The 22,595-nt window shown below is 37.9% G+C and overlaps 2 protein-coding genes and 1 long non-coding RNA gene across 5 annotated transcripts in view; 1 reads left to right on the top strand and 2 right to left on the bottom strand.

The window, feature by feature from the left end:
• ezrb (ezrin b) overlaps positions 1-15,587 on the bottom strand; it is a 49,862-nt gene extending 34,275 nt beyond the window's left edge. The window contains exons 1-3 of one of the 3 annotated variants that reach the window (XM_034699343.1): positions 15,564-15,587; positions 12,445-12,562; positions 1,232-1,315 (exon numbers count right to left, since the gene is read on the bottom strand). In XM_034699343.1, the coding sequence (XP_034555234.1) occupies positions 1,232-1,315; positions 12,445-12,456 (96 nt within the window). In that variant the 5' untranslated portion in view covers positions 12,457-12,562; positions 15,564-15,587. Of the gene's footprint in view, positions 1-1,231; positions 1,316-12,444; positions 12,563-14,312; positions 14,551-15,563 lie in introns of those variants that run through there. The other 2 variants (XM_034699342.1, XM_034699341.1) reach the window with 2 other exon arrangements.
• Positions 13,733-16,449, top strand: LOC117824013. Its single transcript, XR_004633523.1, has 2 exons — positions 13,733-13,942; positions 15,601-16,449. It is a non-coding gene; the product is annotated as an uncharacterized LOC117824013 (long non-coding RNA).
• A 626-nt stretch (positions 16,450-17,075) lies between these two features.
• rsph3 (radial spoke head 3) lies at positions 17,076-21,986 on the bottom strand. The gene is made up of 8 exons (XM_034698873.1): positions 21,719-21,986; positions 20,334-20,415; positions 20,094-20,235; positions 19,826-19,971; positions 18,449-18,652; positions 17,943-18,105; positions 17,665-17,751; positions 17,076-17,217 (listed from the first exon to the last, which is right to left on the bottom strand). Exons 1-8 carry the CDS (start codon positions 21,826-21,828, stop codon positions 17,138-17,140), a joined length of 1,014 nt encoding a protein of 337 aa, XP_034554764.1. The 5' UTR covers positions 21,829-21,986; the 3' UTR covers positions 17,076-17,137.
• Positions 21,987-22,595: the final 609 nt, after the last annotated feature.

The following is a 22,595-nucleotide window of genomic DNA, read 5'->3' as shown; positions in this document are numbered from 1 at the left end:
TTTTCTCCATACGTCACTGGCCTGATTTGCACAATCTACACAGGACTTCAGCCCAAGGTCGAAACGCAGACAACAATGGGGGCACAGGAACCTTTTAGTTCAGGGTAAAGTAGTTCTGGGGACTAAAACACCCCAGAGCTCTTGGTCGAAATGCACCTAAAGGTGGTCAATCTTGTCGCTGATGGTCTGGGCTGGTCTTAAAAAGGAAAAACCGTTAATTTCAAGCTGTTTCATGACCAGTTAAAAACTTCCCACAGGGCCTTTAAAATTGAAAGTTTAGGGACCAAATAACAGCATGCAGATTCTGATGCTTGTTGGTCTGTTTGTGCCATTATGTCATTTTGTATGGATCAAAGAAACAAGACTCAACATTTGAAAGCTTTTGTGAGTGTTTTCTCACCGTTAGACTGGTTAGTCAGAATTTGACTTTTCGTTTCAACAAGTAAGAAATGAGTCGCTCCAGAACATCCCTAATACTGCCCCCAATGCTGTTTTTACGCCCCTAAGCTTTGGAACTCTGTGCCTCTGGACATCAAAACGGCGAGCTCTCTGGGTGTTTTTAAAAGTAAACTTAAGACTTAACCTTTTAATCTAGCTTTTAATTTAGAGTCATTTATTTTTAGCACTGGACTGCATTATTATTTTTACTATTTGTATTCTTATTTTAATCATTATTATTTGAATCATTGCTTTAACATATATTTGTCTTATTTAATTATGTATTTACCATTTATTTCTTGTATTAATCTGATCTTGTTAACGCTACCTTATTTTTAACTTTTCTTTCTACTCGTACTTACTTTACTAATTTTACTGTATTGATTTTTTTTTATTTTTAAGTATTTTATTTATAATCATGCCTTTTATAATTTTACCATTGCTGTTGTTTTCTGTCTCTGTTATTCTGTGAAGCATTTTTGGGCTGCATGTTTTTATGTATGAAAGGTGCTATATAAATAAAGTTGAGTTGAGTTAATACTAACATGAGAGAATCCAAATGTCAGATTTTCTTATATTCTACACACGATTGCTTGCATTTTTCATGGTTTATGTATTGTTAATGTATTGTTAATGTATAAGTGTTCCAAACCCTCAACTCCGACAGGTTAATTATTCTGATAAAAACTACATTATTCAAATGTGTAAAACCAAATCCTTTTGAATCCAGAACCTTTAAAAACCCTCAATTCATTACGTATTGATGAACCAACTGAGCTGCTGTGCACTGTACCTGCTCAAACAGCTGCTTGCCAGTGGTGCTGGGCTGGATGGCAAACTCCAGCTCAGCGTCCATGGTGGTGACGCGAACATTGACCTGCAGAGAGAAAAAAAAAAAAGAGTAAAACAGGAGTTCACAAGCTGACCCAGTAAAACAGAGAGGTTTCTCAGACTGCACAGCACTGCTTTGGTGTGTGTGTGTTTGGTAGGGGGGTTTATTTGCAGGGTAAACACACGGGGCTATGTGTTTATCTCAACTTTCTCAGAGCTAGCGGTGCTGATTGAAGCACAAATGCTGCAAAAATTTAAGTATTTTGTGTAATAATATGAAATTATGTCTCTAATCTTTGATTTTACATGTGCAGAGGCTGCATGTGTACCATTAAGTCTACTTATAACTGGCTAAAAAAGAGCAGACTTTGGTTGCTATTCTGGATGCACAAACTGAATCAAGTAAGGATCAAATGTGGCAGCTTTCACTCCCAATTCTCAGGAAAAAAAACATGTCTTTCAATCCTGAGGTTAATGATTGATCAGACTTGCCTGTGTGTACAAAAAGAGGTGGTCCATGTGAGTGAAACCTGCTTTATAATCAGAGAATTAAATGTCCACTCACAGGGATCCACCCCGGTGATTAATGTGTGATTTTGAAACCATAACAAACAGCATGACTGGTGAACTGAGCAGAACAATGAGGTCTGACGTCAACTGTGTCCTTTAATGGGCAGAAACAATATTCTGTATTGTGCGTTTGGTGAATAATCTGACATCTGAATTTTACATAAAGGCCATGCAACAAGGCACAAATATTTACAATAGCTGCTTTGAGGTGACACACACAACCCACTGTCCTTTCCTTGGGGTATGATGTCAAATGTCGCTGGTATTTGCGGGGGTTATGAAAAGACAGCCTCTCTGAGTATTGACCGAACTTATTAAAGCTCAGTGAAAACGATACAAAGAGGTGAGCAGACACGGGGAGAGGAGAGAGACAGATCACTGACAGAGTCCTCCAGTGACACATCTTTCATCTCTTTCCCATTGTGATGAGCGCCGAGAGGCTCAGCGGTGAACTAACTCAGTGACGCCCATTGGAAAAAAGGAAGTCTGGGATGCAGCGGAGACTATCTGGTGACTCAGAGCTCACACAGTCCCTCTGAAGCTACACTGCTGAGAGGCTAGTGAGCTGACTGACGGGCTTAAAGACCACAGGGAAGACAAATCCAATCACAGCATTGGACAGAAAGCACCTCACCACTGCGCTGTCCAGGATATTGTAAGAACCCACCAGTCTAGACAGTGGATATTCAAGGATGACCTGTTTTTTTTTAAACCATGTGTGTGCTGCTTACCAGTAGAGTTGACTCACGTGGGATTGAAACACATAATCTGTGGCAGGGAAACTCTCCTTTACTAACATCAAAGCCAATACAGCGCTAAGAGTTTGTAGCTCTCTCCCACAATGCCACATGTACACATAATTTAAAGCTTTGGTAGCCCTACAAGGCAACTTGTAACAGCTTCATGTTCAGCTAAAATGAAGGGTGAGAAGGAGGATGAGGGAGGGGGAGCACTGCATTGACTCTACACAGCCAAACAAAGATCCCCTTTCAGCTGCAGAGCCCCAGCAGCCCCTTGCTATCATCATCTGCATTCTACTGGAGCCAGACTACTGAAAGACACCACAAAAAAACTGCAGAAGTGACCACGTGTGATATTTGGAGACTTCCCTTTTTTAAAAAGTGATCCCACATTCTTCGCTCAACACCAGTCTCTATCTACCACATTTATAGTTAGGGCACCTAGAAAAAAAACACGCCCTATGCAGAGAGTGGAATAAATGAATGTGTGGAGCTGAGTGAGTGATATCTGATCTCAGAGTCAGTCCTCCAACGGTAACTCACAATAAACTGAGGCCATTCACAGCGCTAAAGAAAACATGACACACATGCTAAAAATATACCGGGCAAGGACCCAGAGTTCCACAATGAGCAACTTTAGTCAGAGGAAAGTATGGCCACTCATATTAACGGTGTAAAACCCTGCTTCACGTGTCATTATGGTAATAAGTGACTCAATCATTCTAGCCCAAGGAGTGTTGGTGCAAATAACCTAACTCACACACTTAGTGGAAAATACTAATAACTCAAACTCTATGGAAACAACAATGGTTATTATTGAGGACTAAAGATTGGGATGGTTTATGCACCCTTGCTAAACAGAGAGCAGGAAGTCTTGGTCCTTTTATCTGAAAAAAACAAAAAGGTATGGTTTGGAATTTGGGTTTCTTATTTACTTGATTGGATGAGTTCAAAGACAAGATTCAAATCACTTCCTTGTCTTTATGTGAAAGCCGGCAGCCAACCACTGTAAATTTCTTTGCATGAGATGCACCGATGATACTTGTACTGTCCCGACACGGGGGTTATTATCGTTAACAAAAACTAACGAAATAACATAAACAAGAGGTAAAAAAAAAACTTTCAGTTAACTGAAATAAAAATAAAAATGAGGCTTTACAAATATAACTAACTGTAACTGTATTGTGAGTTTACAAAACTAACTAAAATAAACTAAAATTATAGAGAAAATGTCTTTAGCTTTCGTCTTTGTCAATCTATCTCATACATAAACTCAGTATTATGTGTTTTATGTATTGTTGTCCATTTTTTTGTTAAATACAATATAACACTGAGTGACACATTTTATTTCTTTATGTGGATGTTTGTTCATCTGTCCAAGGTGAATACATATTTGAAAATGGTATGATGTTTTGAGTTTTTATAACACAATGCTTTTTCTGACCTTTTTGAACCTCGCCCCTGACAACTAACCCATATTACAAAAAATTACTAAAACAATTACTGAAACTAATAAAAGGGTGAAAGACGTGCCGCTCATTTTTTTCTGTCCCTGAGGTTTAAATAACTTTAAAAATGTGAAAATTTCAAAATAAAGTTATAATTTACTTTAAAATATCTTTTTCTTTAGGCCCCTATCTTGAAATGCCTGATTTTATTCAGTTTTGAGATAATATTGAGAGAATGGTGGCAAAATTGTCTAAATGGTGTAACCATAAAAATAGAGCACCAAGAGTATAAGTTGTTGAAAAAATGTGTTATGATGTTCTAAACAGCCTCCGAAATACATTGGCATAATCTTAAACAAGTATTTTTTAATACCAAATAATAATAGAGGAACATGGCAGTTCTGAATATTTCCATTAACATGGGGAATCATATCTGCCAAGTCAAACTTCTGGTATGTCAACTGGTGTAACCACCCTTTTTGGAGCCATTTTGAAAAATTTGAGGCAGAAGATCATGTGACAGGATGTGATGTCAAACAGAAGAACCCCTGAAGAACACAACTGCTACATGTCAAGGCTAGTAACTCTCTCTAAAATTTGACAAAATAGAGCATTTTCAGGTCATGGTCAGGTATGTTTAGAACACATGTCAAATGGTATGACCTCAGTAAAATGTTGATAAACATAAATGATCATAAAATATTTAAATGAATATGAAAAATAGTTTTAAATGTTCAACCCAAGGTCAAGTGTTTAGCTAATTGTCCACAATAATGCCTGCAAAGTTTGATTTCAATTTGAAATGTCAAGTGGTGTAACCGGGTTACACCACTTGACATTATATATACACCACTACCTCCAGACTAATTTAATCAATTTATGGACAATAGTCCTGCTTGTTTTTTTATTATTATTATTATTATTATTATTATTATTATTAATAATAATAATGATAATTATAAAACGATTGCTGTTATTATTAAAATGATAATTATATAATGTAAAACAGTGAAACAGTGAAATCTGTTTTTAATTTCACATTTCTATAGGCTAATGCACATAAGCAAGCAGTATTCGGGTGGAAACTTGTGTATGCAAACAACAAACTCTCTCCTCTTCTCACACCCACGACTGTTAGAGGCTTATATTTTCGAGCTCTTCCCCAGTCTGGTCAGAACTGAAGAAGCTTTTTGGAGGAGAGGTGAAACGTCTTCAAGAATTTCTACCAGTCCAGTTGCCTTACGGATCAAGCTTTGGATTACCATGACCTGGATGACTGAGAACCTTCACAGACATGTAGCTTCGCATTTTGGCAAAGATACCCTCCTGCGGGCGCAAGAGCACGAAAAGACAGCCTAGAAATTAGCAGACTACAGGAACTATGTTCGATTCAACCTGAGATGCAGACAGCAAAGGATCATCCCTAGCAGTTTACGGGTTAGATCAACAGTGAAAGGACACAAGGCCAAACAAATCCTCCAGAAAGCTCAAAACCAACTGCTCAATGAGAGACTGCAGCTGATGCATTGCAGTGACCGTACAGAGACAATGACGCACCCACAACAACTCAAAGGTCTCAACTTTGCAGTAACTCAGGCTCAAGGTTTCAGCTGCCCTCTCTAGTGCCAAGGCACCTCCTTCCAACCTCTCCATCCAGGAAAGAAGGGCTCTCACACCGGACCACATTTGTGACATGTTGGAACTGTGCCTCAACACCACCTACTTCACCTTCAACGGAGACTTCTACAGGCAAAAGTATGGCTGTGCCATGGGCTCCCCCGTGTCTCCCATAGTGGCCAATCTCTACATGGAAGAGGTAGAGAACAAGGCACTCTCCTCTTTCATAGGAAACACCCCCAGCCGCTGGTTCAGATACATTGACGACACCTGGGTCAAAATCTGCTCTGATGAAGTAGAAGGTTTTACAACTCATCTTAACTCAGTAGATAACAACATCAAGTTCACAAGGGAAGATGTCAGAGGTAACAGTCTTGCCTTTTTGGACTGTGCAGTGCAAATTGAAGAGGACAGAAGCCTCAACATCGAAGTTTACAGGAAACCCACCCACACAGACCAGTACCTGCTCTTCAACTCACATCATCCTCTGGAACACAAGCTAGGGGTAATAAGAACCCTTCACCATAGGGCTCAGAAGGTACCCACAAGAATGGAGGGAACAAAGAAGGAACAACTGCACATCAAGGAAGCACTTAAAACCTGCGGTTACCCCAACTTGGCCTTCATCAAGACCTCCAAAAAGTGGATTTCCAACAGGGAGGAGAACAGCAACAAATGACGAAGCATCGTTATTCCATACCTATCTGGGGTCTCAGAGAAACTCCGGAGGATCTTCAACAAACACAACATCCCTGTTCATTTCAAGCCATCCAACACATTGAGACAGAAACTGGTTCATCCCAAGGACAAAACACCACAGCACAAAAGGAGTAATGTAGTTTATGCCATAGTGTAACGAAGATGGCAGGGAACGGTACATTGGTGAAACTAAACCTCTCCACAGACGCATGGCCCAACACAGAAGAGTCCAGTTGCCTTACGGATCAAGCTTTGGATTGTTAAGATTAGTGTTAATGAAAGAAAAATCTATTAATTAGTGTGTTCACATTCATTAAAATACCAAAATCATTTTACTCTATGACTTTTCATTCAATGTCATGTGTCAGTTGCTTGTCGTTCTCATACAGATAGTATGGTCAGTTGGTGTAACCGATAAATGTCAATTGGTGTAACCAACGTAACCAATAAAAATTTGATATTGCGCAAAAAAGTGACTGTGCATATGATTTTAGCTCTCTACTACACTGTAAAAATTAAATTTAAAATAATTTTAAACCAACTGACCCAAGAATAGAGAGAAAACATTAATGTCTAAGACATACCAACTTGCTCAGTGCAACAAAACCCATATTATCTAAGTTTAGTAATAAAATATTTTAAATATACTTTGAGATGATATTTCATAACAAATCACTTATTTGTACCAGTACACTTGTACACTTCTATGAGGGTGAATTATTTCATATTTGTCATTCTTTTGTGGTTACACCATTTGACATTTTATTGGGACTGTGATTCTTTAATTGGTTAAAAATGGTAGAAATGTCATATAAAAAACTATGACACCAACAGAAATGCAAACTATACATTCAAACAAACATCTAAGAAGTTGTTTTAACAAGTTTAAAGCATATTTTTGATTTGGACATCATACCAACCCTTATTTGTCACTGACCCAAAAGCTGAACTAAAACTAAACATTTTCAAAAAATTAAAACTGAACTAAACTAGCAAACCTGCTTTAAAAACTAATTCAAACTAAACTGAAATTGAAAACAAAAAGTCAAAACGAAATAAAAATAAAAACTAATGAAAAATGCAAAACTATAACAACCTTGCCCGACACACTGGTGTGACTATACACCAGTATAAAATGTAAAGAGAAGTATTCTTTTGGATCACTGTATTTCACCCGGAAGCGGCTGCTCTACTGCACATAGCATGCTGGATACATAGCCATGTGTTCCAGTCTATAGATGGCAAAAACAGGTGGTACGAGATAGAGCTACACATCTACATAGAAACTGCACATTGCTGAATATAATGGAAATCTGTGTCAGATGACAGTGTTAACCTTTATCCTTCTGGAAGAACCCCCCAAAGAGACCGTGTCTAACATACTTGGATTCTGGAGTTTGCGATAGTTTAGCAAAGTCTAGAAGCTGGAAAAAGATAGCAATACTGTAAAATTTGAACTTTGAAGCTCCCTAATTACCATGTTACTTACATCACTTGTTTATTTGTATAAATGCAGGTGTGTAAAGATGACAATTTGACATTTACAATTCAGTAACAGAGCCCAACCAAAATAGGCCAATAACAATCTATGTCAATTATATAGAAGGAAATTAACAGACTATAGATATGGGCAGAGATTTACTGATTTATTAAAACTGAAATGAAAGCAGACTCTTTGTGCTGTTTTAGAAACCTCCTACTATACTAGCAGTACGTACTGATTTGGCCAAAATTCAGTATGTAGTAAGTAGTAAGTGAAAAAGAGCAAAATCTATCAGTATGCCAAAACTACCCGGATGTCTACTGATTCTGGAAAATTTCTCAGTATGCATCGGACAAGTCTGCCTCGCATACTGTTTTCCATAATGCACAGCGCTCGTTCCGCTTTCTCTCTTTTCTTCTTTTTTTGACAGGGAGAACTTAGATTTTAAGGTGCTGTGAAAATGATGGAATCCCATATAAACCACTTCTTAAATTTTTAAATCATAAGTGGTGCTAAAGAAGCAGTTTCTCTATCAGCTTGGCGGTTGTTTACTTCCGCTTTCCGAAACTGGAAACTGGAAATCCAGTGGCAGTACATACTGCATACTACTTTTCTAGGTAGTATGTAGCAGGTCGTTTCGAAAACAGCCTATGTTTTAAATAATAATATCTTTTATGAGTCATCCATGTGCTCTGCAGAAAAAAAACTATACAATGAAAACATGTCTTTGTAAAGTTCTTTGTCAGTGGCGATACTTTCTATATAATATGTTTTATGCTTACCAATGCCAGTGCTAATACCTATTAAAGAGCTTTATTGGGCTGACCTTATATCAGCCAGTCTCTAATACGTAACATGTTAATAAGAGAGTCTCAGAGGAGCTTTTTACCTTTGGACTGAGCTAATATGTTCGCCGCTCTTTATGCTAAGGTAAAGCTAACAATCCCATGGTTACAACAATAAAAAAGTACACACCCAAAAGAGGCATCAAACATCTAGATCATTGGTGTTTAACTATCAAGATCCAAAATATAGAAATAGGAAAAAGAAAAACAATTACTGATCTTAAATGTCTTTGATGCCTTGACACAGAGCCATGATAGAGTTGGAATTTACAGCTTATGTAAATTAATCAATCAAGCCATTACTCAGGAATTCCAAATATGACAGACTGCCCTTCCCTGTCTCATACAATCATAAACTCCATTCAGACTTTTCAATGGAGAGGTTAAAGAGCTATTCAGGGTCAAGTTGAAGAAATGAGGTGGTCATCTCCTCTGTGGTTAAACTGTGAATGTATTGTATGAGACAGGGAAGGGCAGTCTGTCGTTACACTAAAGTGTAACGACAGACTGACCTTCCCTGTCTCATACAATCATAAACTCCATTCAGACTTTTCAATGTAGAGGTTAAGGAGCTATTCAGGGTCAAGTTGAAGAAATGAGGTGGTCATCTCCTCTGTGGTTAAACTGTGAATGCATCGACCCGCCTTCTTCCGTGAGGACCATTCAATATTTAACCTCGACATAGTTTGCACGGCTTTACAAGAGTCTTTTTGCAATGGGAGCCATCAAGAGGGCTCCTCTGAATTAGTCTGAGAGCAGAACAGCCGTAAGTCACAGCTGTACGGTTTGAGTGTTGAGCGGTGGAGCAGAAAATGGAGAGAGGTTTGAGGAAGGGATTTATCTTGTATGAGACTCCCTCAACAACAAAGAAAGGTAATTTAAACATTTTATACATTTGTGAATCAGTCCTCCGGGGCGTACCAGGATTGAGTAATCGATTATTCAAAAGGAACAAACGGCAACAATAGGAGTGGACGTGAAGAGGGAACACCCATTCATGTTGATCGTGGCCACGCCTTGTACAGTTTGTGTCATTGGGCTGCGATGCTGAGGAAACAGGATTCTGGGAGAGCCAAGGAGGACTATCGTTTACTTCTGACAATGTGTCATTCAGAGGTGTGAAACATGAATCACTCAAGTGTCAATACAGGAGCGTTCACTGCTCCTCAAATCAGGTCCAAAGATCTGCCGCAGGCTTTTTTATCTATACTGTAATAAAAGAATGTCAGTTTCTCTGAGGCAGATATTGTTTTAATGATATAATGCCTGGTACCTGATCTGAAATAAGTCTTACTCCCCGAAGGTTTCTGAACCATTAAGCATCAAATTTAAAGCAAGATGGAACTCCGAGCTGATTTGATGTTTGCTTTTTCGGGGACAGCTGTTGCTAAACTTGACCATTACCAAGATTTTTGGCTACTTTACATCAGATGACAGAAAGCAAAACAGTGCAGGAAGACAGGCAAAGACGGGGAAGATGCTGCATTCAAATGCAGGGAAACAGGCCTAGTATACTACATTAGGAAGATGTATTGATGGAGTATACATTAAGATGAGTTTTACGTTGTATCTGAGAAATAAGAAAACTGTAAAAGTTGGTTTTGCTATATAAGAGTTTAAGGCAGATTTTTTTTTAATTATTTTTTATGGTTGTGTGTTTTCTTCTTTTCTTTTTGATTGATTCAAATATTTTATTTTTATTCAACTTACAAATCATCTTTCACATGACAATAAACAGCTTGGTATGAAATTCTATAAGGAGTCCTAACATTAAATGTAACATCTTTGGTTTAGATTTGAACAAAATAATAAGAAATAAGATAACTGAGGGCATCACAGAGGGCCTGAATAAACCTTAATTTTGACATTTTCTGGTTCCAATTTCTTAAAGCTGTACAGCCTGAATGATAAATAGATGATTTGAGGGGATAACAAGCACATTCATCATAATGTCCTTGAGTTAAGTAGTTTATTTAAGAAAAGACTTGAAATCTTCGTCTGCAGAATTTTGCCACTCTTCAAGCTATAAATCAAATTACACACTCTTCACAGGAAGCAATATATGAAACCCTTATTTGCATATCTCCCTGGAGCAGAAAGTGAAACTGAGCGTGGAGCTTCAAAAACTTCATTAAAACAGACTTATTGTGTGATTGACTTAAAGTCCTTCTTGTCAAAAGGTCAAAAGAGGTCAGCTATAAAAGACCCCATAATGACCAGTGAGTTAGTCAGAGGATGAAATTATCATCAAGGCTTTGTATCATAGATACGTTCTGACATTATCGTTGAAAAAAGCTGTTCTGTGGTCACTGGACTGTTGTCAGTGTGCCGCTGCTATCACACAGTAATGATGTCATTTCCACAGCGACGCTCATGACAACCATGCGGCCACTGTAAACAAACCGACAACACATTTTATGACACTGACCGGAGCTTTAGTCACTGTCATCACAACACACACACACACACACACACACACACACACACACAGCTCAACCACAACTTGTCCGTCTGCATTTGAGGCAGCAAACTTTTATATCTGTTTGTTTTAAATCGTATTAAATATTCAACTTGTTAAACTTCAGCTGCTCTATACTCCAAGCATCTCTGGACTCTCAGTCTTTAGATTCAACTCACAGGACTGACATTATGAAATAAGGGACTCTGTTTCACTGACTTCCTTGACTAACAAATGCCCATCACATTTTCCTCTGTAGGGTACAATATACAGATTGTAATGCTAGAAATTTCCAACAAGGGAGGAAAGGGCGGGACATGTGCCATGTGCGAATGAACAGTATGTAATAGCTGGGGTGTGGCAAAGGGAGGCAAGCATAATTGAGGGCTAACACTTGTTCAAATATATAGGACGCTTTCATGGAATTATGCGCCTTTGATTTGTCTGATTCTAAAAATCTTTCCTTTACTATAGCGTTTCATAATCTTACCCCACGGTGGCTACTAAAGCCCAACATTAAGTGGGAAGCACCCCCATATTTAAGCCTGGAAAATAGCTTAGAAGAGAAACCTGTACACATCACAAACTCCTGATAAACAAGGTTAGAAATTAAAGTCTGATGTGCATATTAAAAATTGACATAGATGATGCAACTGAAGCATAGACACCCCCAGGTTAAGAGAGCATGTGACTTGAGTGGCATTCCCCTTTAACAAGGATTCTACTCATATTGTAAGTTTCTATGACAGCATATTCAATACAGGGGAAAACTGTCTTTTCCTGGTAGTAATTCAGTCAATAATATCACTCATGTGTATCAAGACCCATCATCAGCTCAAGTGACGGGGTTAATTATATAAAACTGAATGGAAATGTCAAAAGTCACAGTGATCTGTCAGCTTGAGGAAACTCCTCTAGCATCACTCGCTGCCTGTCACTCCCATTTAGTGATTTTTATTTCTCCAATCAAGCATCAAAATCACACTTTTTTACTGCCAAACATAAATTATCACCTCTCAAACACAACAAATCTGCTGTATCAAAGAAGGTAAAGGATTCACAAGCTCAATTTCCCACAAAATGTAACACTCTTAAAGCATTCAGCAACAGTATGCTGCATTAATTGTCCCACGGATTTAAAAGTTATATCATAATTGGAAATTGTCATTTGAAATATCGACCTAATTGTGAGAAATTAGAATGAATCCAGGATGTTGTGTTACCTGTCAAAGTTCAGTGTTAAGCCTGACAACCTTTAAAGCAGTATTACAAAAAGAAGTGAATGAAAATATCTGTAAAATGAATGGTTACTTACCGCTTTAGGCATTTTTGTGTCCTTTTTCCTTGCTCTGTGCGAGGAGCTGTAAAGTTTAAAAAGTGTGTCGAGAGAAGAGACCTGTGATCCGTCTGTCTGTGCTTCTCACTGTGCCTTCCTGAAAAGAGAGAAAGAGGAGAAACGAGTTTGAGCCACTCCGGTGTTACTTAAACCCGGGTGAGAGAGCAGCTCGGCACTCCTGCGAGCGACAGTCATCAGGATGAATCACCGCCAGATGCTACAAGGTAACGAAGGCGAGACAGCACCAAACAGGAAGTGAGGCGGTGTGAACTTCAAAATAAGAGCACAGGTCATGGTCGGTTTTGATTATGTGTAGTTAGTGTTTTAATATTCATACAACCCAAAACCTTTGACCCCCCCTCCCCCATCAGTATTTAACCTTATATTTACCATCTTTAATTCATATTTATATATGAAAATGGACTTGAAGCACTTTGTTACTCTTACTGATCTTGTTTCCTCTTGTCTAGATCTTTGCTTGTGTTGTTCTTGCTCTCGTATGTATGTTGCTTTGGATAAAAGCGTCTGCTAAATGACATTGTAACATTGTAACATTATATATATTACCTGTCAAACAAAAGCAAAAAAATGTCTATCATAAATCTGACCTCTTTCTGAACTGTTACTGGGCCCTTGCAACATTTAAAAAAACAATTACAAACTAAACAAAAGAAAGGAAAAAAGGTATAAAATATTCAAGTTTTTATGTTATTGTTATCATTAGTAGTCGTAGAATAAGTAGTAGTATTAATATATTTTAATTTGTTTTTGATAAAATATCTAACAAAACCTTTGTCATGTCATATTTCCTACAAAACAACTTATTCATTACTCAATGTTTGTATCAGAAAAAGTTGCTCACAGGTAAACCTAGCCTACTTCTAAATATATCCATCCATCCATTATCCATTATCTTGACTGCTTATCCCATTAGGGGTCACAGTGGGGCTGGAGCCTATCTCAGCTGGCTTCGGGCAGAGGGCAGGATACACTTCTAAATATATTCGCATCGAATTCTGTACCCTACAATAAACAACGTTTTTTCACACTCTATTGTTTCAAAAGCCACATTTTGAACTTCACTATAGTGCTTTCAAAGTTTCAATAAATATTGTTGGAGCGTTGAACGCTGTGTGCTTTTATTCTGAAATTCAACACAGGAAGTCCCACATTCCTGTTCTACCTTGATACTGTTGATTCATCCAGGCAGCAGGCAGGTTAAATATGGTCCTCAACATGCCTCACCCAGCAGCTATGATGAAGTTTAGGTCCCCACCCTGCTCTGTTTTAGTCTTTAATGCTGACGCCATCCGTTGCTAATAAACCCATACTACAAATGAGATAAAATGGACCCATATGCAGCTGTTATAGTCTATGTCGCTTTATGAATTCAGACAGAACTGTCTTAATTACAGATCATTTAAGCCCAGGGCTGGCAGTCACCACCGAGGTCACACCGAACTTTAACGAGTACAATGTAAGAAAATGCTTCAGAATCGTTGTTTTCCCGGTGTATTTCCAGGGTAGGGTTACGTGTTTGTCCTGAGTACAATTGGTACCCACCCACAGCAACACAGGAAACGAGATTCAACCTAAGCATAGATAAATTCCACCTCATGGATCCACTCTTACAGAGGAAAAAAATCGTTAAACTGTGTAACATTTAAAAACATTTCCTTTTGAACTTTTTTTCTTTGTGTACAAGCCTGTCTGAGCTGCAGTCATGTCCTCAATGTAATCCCACTGACACCTGTTGTGAGATTTACCTCCCTTTGTGCAGAGGAGCAGAAAGTTCGCGGGGAAAAAAAGTGTAGAAGTAGGTTTTTTTTGCACCAGCTTTGGCTTACTTTTCTTCAGGTTACAATAAGTGCATCAGGTTGGCTAGGTCTTAAACTTCTTCATGGTCTTACCGAAGCGGCAGGGGGGTTAGAGTTGAGATGATTAGTACGGCACTCTGAAAAAGCTCGCAGCCACAGGTTCCCCTCCCTCTGTTCACCCAGGCGCAATATGGCGCTCATCCATCCAACTGAGTGAGCCGCCCGCCCGGCTGAGCCTGTTTCTGCGCACCTGGCTGGAGGTGCACCGATTCACCACTAATGACTCGGAAAACATTTAAAGGAAGGGAAATCCTTTAAAGAAGGAAAAGAAAAGCAAGCTTGAGAAAAAAAATACAGTTCTATTTTTATAAAAGTTTTTTTTTTTTTTTACTGTAGGTGGGTTTTCCCCACCCACAAGGGGGGCAGTTGTTAAGCTATAACTCTAACCACAACAGTCTGACAGGTCTGCTTATGTTTTGAGTCTGTTGGCATGGGAATATAAAGTGATTAGATTGGGGAGTCCAAAAATGCCCATAGCTACGTGTAAAAGGACCACACTGTTAAATAGCAAGCCTTTACCTTTTTCTATAGGCCATATTAAACACAAGTCATTGCTTATCTTTGACTTAAACACTTATGAATGAGTAGCGTACATATTTTGTGTTTAATGTTATTTGGCAGCTGATTTCAAAAACATTGTTTCATCATTTAGTATACTATTCTCCTATACATTTAAATCTGTTTAAACTTTCAAACAAACTCAGCCTCAAACAAATTTAAACAATTCTGCTGATTCATTCTTGAAATATGTTTTTATGTTTTTTAATTCATAAAATCTTACATCTAAGAGTAAAAAAGGTGTGTTCAAGATTATCATTAAAAAAATTACAATACTGTTTTCCAAATGATGTCTGTGTGTGATTTTTGTTTATCTTTTGATATAGGCTATGAATATATGTAGGCTATTTTAAAAGTACTGACAGACTGCAAACGACGAACACAGTAAATCTGCATATAGTCGATGACATCACTACAGAAATATAGAGGTGGGTCTGTAATTGTCCATCGTGCTAATTGTAGAACAATCCTGTAGTCTTGAATTTGTTTAAACGTTCCTGCACCCTGTTTCGATACTCAACACGTGTTTTTACTGCCCACTGAAAGTGTCTTCAGCTAAAAAAGAACACATTACGAGAAAGCAGCCAATGAATCTTCACAATGTATGGTGCTAGATATGAAACTGAGACTGATGTGTTTTCTGTTTTTAGACTGATGTGTCACCTGTACTGATGTCTCACTCCAAACTTTTTCCTCACAGTGTACTTCAGAGCGTCAGAGCGCATCCTCCGCCCTGCACCAAAACACGGAAGCACTGTCTGGTTGAAAAGGACGCGTCATACGTGAAGCCAACCAATGAGAGGACAGGATTAAAATAGAGCCGTATATATCGGAGGTTAGACCTACTTCTCACCAGTATACGAAACCTACGAGTAATGTTACAGACCTGCCCACCACTTTGTACTATTTAACCCAACCTCTGGCATTATTAACTACAATACTCTTTGAGCTTGTTAAATATATAATTACTTTTTTGAATGTCTCAAAAACATGACGTGTTATTATTACCAAACAAATTTGAGTTTCTGTTTGGGTGGTAAACTATTCTTAGAGGACCAGGGAGTCATGCAAAACACCCTTGAATATGCCAGTTAGCCAACCGAATGAACTGTTTGAATAGTGATACCTGATGCAAATTGTTGGAAGTCACAGGAAGTCACAGGAAGTCACTTTGAATGGTCCCCTAAATATTTGTAGAGCATTTTGACTTGCTGTGTGACTTATCTAAAACACATGTCCACTGTATTAATTCCTCTTTCAGATAGAACACTTATCTATATTCTGGGTGGTGTTGTTTTATATACCTGAAAATGGCAGGATTATTTTTTTCTGATAAGATAACATGGATAAATACACTGTATGTGTGACTGAAAGGAGTTGTTTTGTCATGTAATCATAAAAATAAGGTCAATGATAAGGACAAATGTTCTGTTATCTTTAAGACTGCTGCTGAAGACATTAAGAAAACTGACATTTTTATATTTAGGAACTTGAGTTCTCCAAATGGGGGCAACATTAAACAATAACCTGGTAAATGATACAAGTTGCTGCATGCAATATTCAATCTTTTCATACTGAGACCTGGTTTTTGAAATCACTTAAAACTTCTATGGAACAGGATATTTAGTAAGACTCTCTTGAACATGTCCATATCTGTTATTACTTCCACCTGCTATCAGAAAACTTATCCTGCCTGCTGATGAAGGCTTAGATATGAGGTGGAAAGCTTTGGAAAAAACAGGTTTTATACAACACACTGCCTTCTAAGGTCATGAATGAGCCGCCATTAAAATATCTCATCATGACTCATTTAATACACAAGGAAATATCTGATAGAACAACCTTAGGGGGAAAGAATTGTAACATTAATAAAATGTCAAAGTGGCTGTCTTTTTTATCATTAAAGTCTAGAAATGTAGTTGTTTTAAAAACTACAGGTAAAAAGAAGAAAGGGGAAAAGTGCACAAAAAAGACTTCACTCCCTTCAAAACTACATTTGAATTATACTTGATTTCATAAATTCACAACTAATCATTAGATTTAAAATACAGATTTTAGATTTTCAGAACAACTTATGTATGAAATTCAGTATGACATATGTACACAGTATGTGTTTATTATCACAAATAAAATACATACAGAAGCGTATACCCAAGTGCCATGTACATGTAGAGATAAGGTTGTGAAAACAGACTTTATTTTTCATAAATGTATGCATTTTTTGGATCCAAATGTCTCTACGTCTCGGATTTTTCTGGCTGTGCCTCAACATCTCTGAACACCTCCAGTCTTTTCTGGGCAACATCGAAAATGATAGCTGAAAGAGAGAAAGAGATATGGTGTGAAGATATTTTAGTGAACCAGTCTGTGTAAAAAGACCTCTGTAATGTCCTGACAGAACCACAAGATGGCACTCTCACAATGTCTATGACCCAATGACCCTGGGAGTAGCGCTTATGCAATACCTATGAGCCATTAGGGGGAATAAGATCAGTGTCTGGAACATGTTGATTCTATTTAATAACCAGGAGGAGGGTTATGTTTCTACTTGTAATGGTTGTATCTCAGCAGGGCAGGTAGGAGTAGTTAACTAGTGTTGGTCGATTTTCCTGTGAAATTAGCTGAGAGGGATTTGTAGTGACATATCATTTTCAGTCTAATTTTGTTGTTTTATCAGGGCCAGAAATAAAGGATTTTCTTTTCCTGCTTGATTTGAACAAAGTAATTTGCATTATTTTGTGATACATCACTTCTGTGTTCTTACAGTCCAGCAGCTCTCTCGCCGTGTGTCTCTCATCCATTCTGTTGTTAACCTCATCCATGAGCCATGGGAGGAAGTTGGTCTCAATATCTGCAATTCAGAATGAATACAAAATCATCACTCAGAGTAGAAGCTCCTCTGCACAGCATGTAAAAGAGCTCATCTCTGACCCATTACAGATCTTTGTTACAGATGTTGTGTAAAGAGAACAGAGTGCAGTGACGCCCTCTTGTGCCAGTAAAGGAGAGAAGCAAAGTGTAAGTTCAACAAGGAAGCCTAACCTTTCTCCACGGGGTCATAAAAGAAGCCGTTGCTCCTCAGTGAGGTGAAGACTGATGGGAAGAGGTCAGCCAAGTACTTCTGGGTGTAAGCGCGGGCGGCAATCTTCTCTGCAGTCTCTCTTTCTTTTTTCAGCGCCTCCCTCTGCTGGGATATTCTGTGCCCCTGAGGTCAGAATAAACTTTTCTTTTAAAACAAAATTCTATCTCTAGTTTGCTCGTAGTGATTAGAAGAACAGCAGTGTGTTAAAAGAGGCCAACAAACCATCTCTGATCTAACAGGGATCACAGAAACTCAAAGTTTTAAAAGGGAACTACAATGGACACACCAAAACAGTCCTGACTTGACAAGGCATGGACTACATTAGACCACTGAAGGTGTGCTGTGGTATCTAGCACCAAGACGTTAGCAGCAAACCCTTGAAGTCCTGAAAGTTGTGAGGTGGGGCCTCCATGGATCAGACTTTGCTGTCTAGCACATCCAACCTTCTCCCATTCACATACAGTACCTTCTCCTGACTGCGGCGTCTCTCCTGCTCCTGGAGCCGCTGCACCTCAGCCAGCTCGTTGTTCCTGAGCTCCTGGAAAGCCCTCTGCTGAGCCTTCAGAGTGGCCAGCTCCTCCTCCTCCATCACTTCTTCCAGAGACTGCTCAATTGTTTTGCCAACCAGGACCTCCAGCAGTGGCTGCACTTCCCTGTCAAAGTCAAACAGCTGCAGAGGAGAACAGCAGTTAGGAGTGTTGGGTTTATGTTTACCAACCTGCATGTGTTTTACACATTCTTTTTCATTTTCTATATAGTGATCATAGCTTTAAGGGGAAATGCAGCCATGTAGTTGTGCACTTTCATAGAGTTAGGCGATTCGCAGGTGACAGAATTATAGCCAAGGTCACCAAATAGTGACTTTAAGGCCATAGCATTATGGGGCGCCGTTTGTAAAGTTGTGCACTCTAAAAATAACACAAACAATTCTCCACATTAAGCTCCAAAACGTCACAACAATGTAGAGTGAATTTTTAAGTCACTTTTTTTATCACATGTACAGGAATATTTGTGATCTTCTTCACATTTAAATTTCTTGTGAAAAATATATGAAATTAAAATTTTGTTAAATCCAAATGCTAAATATAAATCTAAATGTTAAATACAAATTTAAAAGATCAAGGATAAATGTAAATGTTAAATATAAATCTAAATCTAAATGTAAATGTTAAATGTTAAATCTAAATGTTTAATGTTGCTCCGATCCTTAATATTTAGCTGATATGCAAATTCACACTGCCACATATCAGCTTAATATTTAGGATCGCAGAGCAACATTTAACATTTAGATTAAACATTTAGATTTAACATTTAGATTTAACATTTAGATTTAACATTTAACATTTAGATTTAGCATTTAACATTTAGATTTAACATTTAACATTTAGATTTGTATTTAACATTTAGATTTAGATTTAACATTTGGATTTAACAATGATTTTAACTTAGTATATTTTTCACAAGAAAATTAAATGTGAAGAAGATCACAAATATTCCTCTTAATGTGATAATAAAGTGACTTTTAAAAATTCACTCTACATTGTTATGACATTTTGGAGCTAATCCTACATTTCCCATTATGCAACCACTCCGATCTTTCAAAGTAATCTCACTAACTGGTAATTTCACATATCTTTTAACCTTCAAACCCCAAATTTGATTTTCTTTTAATACAGGTATTGTTTGGGTCAGTTGGTAGAGCAGGCACCCCATGTATAAATGCTACAGTCTTTGTCGCACTGGTCACAGGATCGATCCCAAATCCTGAGATGATTTTGTTTTGTTGGGAGTAATTAAGAATATTAACTGTTGAATTTGTTGCTTCCTCCTTTCCATCACATACCTCTCCCTCCTCTATCTGTGTCTCAACATCTTTGCCAGACTTGGCTGGTATAAACAGTGGGGTTGCCGGTCGGTCCAGGAAATCGTCAGTCTGGCACTCAATATCTGCAGCAACTGTAACATTGCTCAATTCTTCCAGATATAGCTCTGAAAAACAAAAGTTTATACTAAAGGACAGCAATTGTTTTCACATTTAAAAAAATCTCATATTGAGTTCAATAAAGAACTCCACATGAGAAATTCAGAAGTCATCCAGATAAATGTCTCACCTGTTTGTACATCGACGTGTGTTCTGCCCTGCAGGGCTTCAGGAGTCTTTGGTCTGAACTGCTCCTGGGCTCGTTTTCGAGCAATCGCTCTCCTCCTGATCTCCTGTTGCCTCTGCAGATCAGCAAGGTGTTGTTGAGTCGTCTGTCAGAGGTGATAGATGACAAACATGAATATTAAGCGGCTGAGAGAATGGCAGCACTAGTTGGATCAAGCAAGTATAATAGATTTTTCGTACTCACAGTTGGTATGATGTGCTTGGCGTAAGTGTTTCCTCTCACTACACGGCGGTCATACATAATGTTCCCATAATTAATCTGAGTCCTGCATAGTCAAAAAGAAAGAGCGCAGGCATAAAGGTGCTGTGTTGATCCAGGGTTTGGTCTGTAGAATTTAAATGATGTAACATTTAAGATGTTTCCATGCATTTGGGGACACATAGATGTAAGAGGATCTGAGTGTATTGACTTTGGTGAAATAAATGTTAGAGCAATAACGTTATAGAAGTGAGAGTTCAGCATTAAATGATGATTAAACTAAGCTGAAGTGTTTTTTAAAGTTGGGAAGTATAGTGCACTGTACAGTAAGTAACCTATAAAATACCTCAAAATTGAAGTAGCCTACACAAATAAGATCCTGATTAGATTAGGATCTGAGGGGAGCTGATAGAGACATTAAGACTTTTAAACGTAAACTAAAAACGTATTTATTCAGTCTGGCTTTAATGTAGGGTTTTACAATTGTATAACTTGTTTTTTTATTGTAATATTGATTTAAATGTTTGTTTACTATTTTACTAATTGTAATTGTTTATCTTATTTTATTTTTATTAATTTATTTATTCATTTACTTATTTATTTTTATTTATCTACTCAGTTTTATTGACATTTTTAGCCTTAATTTTACTTTCAACTCTTATCCTTACCCCTTTTAAAATGTATTTATTTTAACTATTTATATTCTTAATATTAATTTGATGTTTTAACTTATTTTAATTATTTTGTTGTTGCTGGTGTGCATAAGTCTCTATTTCAGTCTCTATTTTAAAATCCATTTTTATTTTATTTTTTAGTATGTCTTGCCATTATTTTATTTCTCCTTCTTTGTTACAATGTCATTTAGCAGACGCTTTGTTATCCAAAGCGACGTACATAAGAGAACTTTCTTGTTTTCAATCCCTGTAAAGCCCTTTAGGTTGCATTTGACTTGTGTGGAAGGTGCTAAATTAATAAAGCTTGATTGATTGATTGATTGATTGATTGATTGATTGATTGATTGATTGATTGATTGATTGATTGATTGAAAAAATGAAACATGATTACCAAACAAATGTGCAAAATAGATTGCTAAATGGAGTAATGATCCATTATAACTTTCTACCTCAGTTAAAAACAACTACATTAATTCATTATCTTGTCAATTTAAGACATTTTGATGTCAGTCCAAACTCGTTAAAATTAATTAATTTCCACATTGTACACACACTTGCATGGGCTGCATTAACCTTAATCAAATAGGACGTGTAAGTTGTGTATCAGAGTAAAGACATAGCTGAAGCATCTTGGTCTACCTGTCTACATTCATCCACACAGAAATAACGTTAGTAAAAAACATAAACATCACGCACTGTTCAGACGGAGGCTCTCTGTATCTGGAGCGGTTCTCCACAGGTCTGGGACGACTGGAGAAGGTGTAACTTCCATTCGTATCTCTCCGGTTGTCCGACACAAAAGCCATGTTTCATAAACACTCGGAAACCATTAGAAGCCGTAATGTTACTGTAATAGTTATCTTAAGTTTGATGGTGACGTGTAATGTTGTAGAAATGGTAAGGCTGGTACAACGGGAAAGAGAAGGGACGAGCTGTTGTAGCAACCGTCACCAGGTAGCGTAATACAACGTTCATTACGTCACTTCCTGAAGGGAAATTCAGGTGTCTGGCAGATACAATTATAAAAATCACATAAAACTAAGTAATTCATGTGTAAGTAAGTAAGTAAGATTTATTTATAGAGCACCTCCCAAGAGCAGAGGTCACAATGTGCTTAAAAGGCAAAAGGATGTCTGTCAGCTCATCTCCCATTGGCTGGAGAGTTATGAAGCCTAATGGCTGCAGGGATTAATGATTTTCTGTATCTCTCAGTCCTGCAGTGCAGAAAGATGAGCCGTCCACTGTCGCTGTTTCTCTGGTCCACAAAGAAGTTGAGAAGTGGATGATCTGTGTAATTTAGAATGGCCTCTAGCTTCTTCTGTGTGCATCTCTCCACCACAGCCCCCAGTGAATCCAACCTGGTTCCACAGTGCCAGCTCTTTTCACTAGTTTTTCCAGTCGCCTCGCATCCTTGTGTTTTATACTGCTTCCCCAGCAGACTGCAGCATAGAATAACACACTTGCCACCACAGACTGATATGACATCTGCAGCATCTTTCTGCAGATGTCTAAGGATCTGAGCCTCCTTAAGAAAAAGAGGCAGCTCTGCCCCTTCCTGTAGAGTGTATCTGTG

The sequence above is a fragment of the Notolabrus celidotus genome, chromosome 13, assembly GCF_009762535.1.
Source record: "Notolabrus celidotus isolate fNotCel1 chromosome 13, fNotCel1.pri, whole genome shotgun sequence".
NCBI lineage: Eukaryota > Metazoa > Chordata > Actinopteri > Labriformes > Labridae > Notolabrus > Notolabrus celidotus.
Note: the sequence above shows the minus strand (reverse complement) of the source record. Positions and strands in the feature narration are given on the sequence as shown.

Bases quoted from the DNA above. Each gene is read 5' to 3' on its own strand.
- rsph3 (XM_034698873.1), bottom strand. From the start codon at position 21,828: ATGGCTTTTGTGTCGGACAACCGGAGAGATACGAATGGAAGTTACACC. The intron at 17,752-17,942 runs GTTAGGCTTCCT...TCTGAATTGCAG, and splicing joins TTATGACCCCGTGGAGAAAG to ATATTGAGACCAACTTCCTC. The intron at 17,218-17,664 runs GTAAGAACACAG...TCTCTCTTTCAG, and splicing joins GGCGAGAGAGCTGCTGGACT to CTATCATTTTCGATGTTGCC.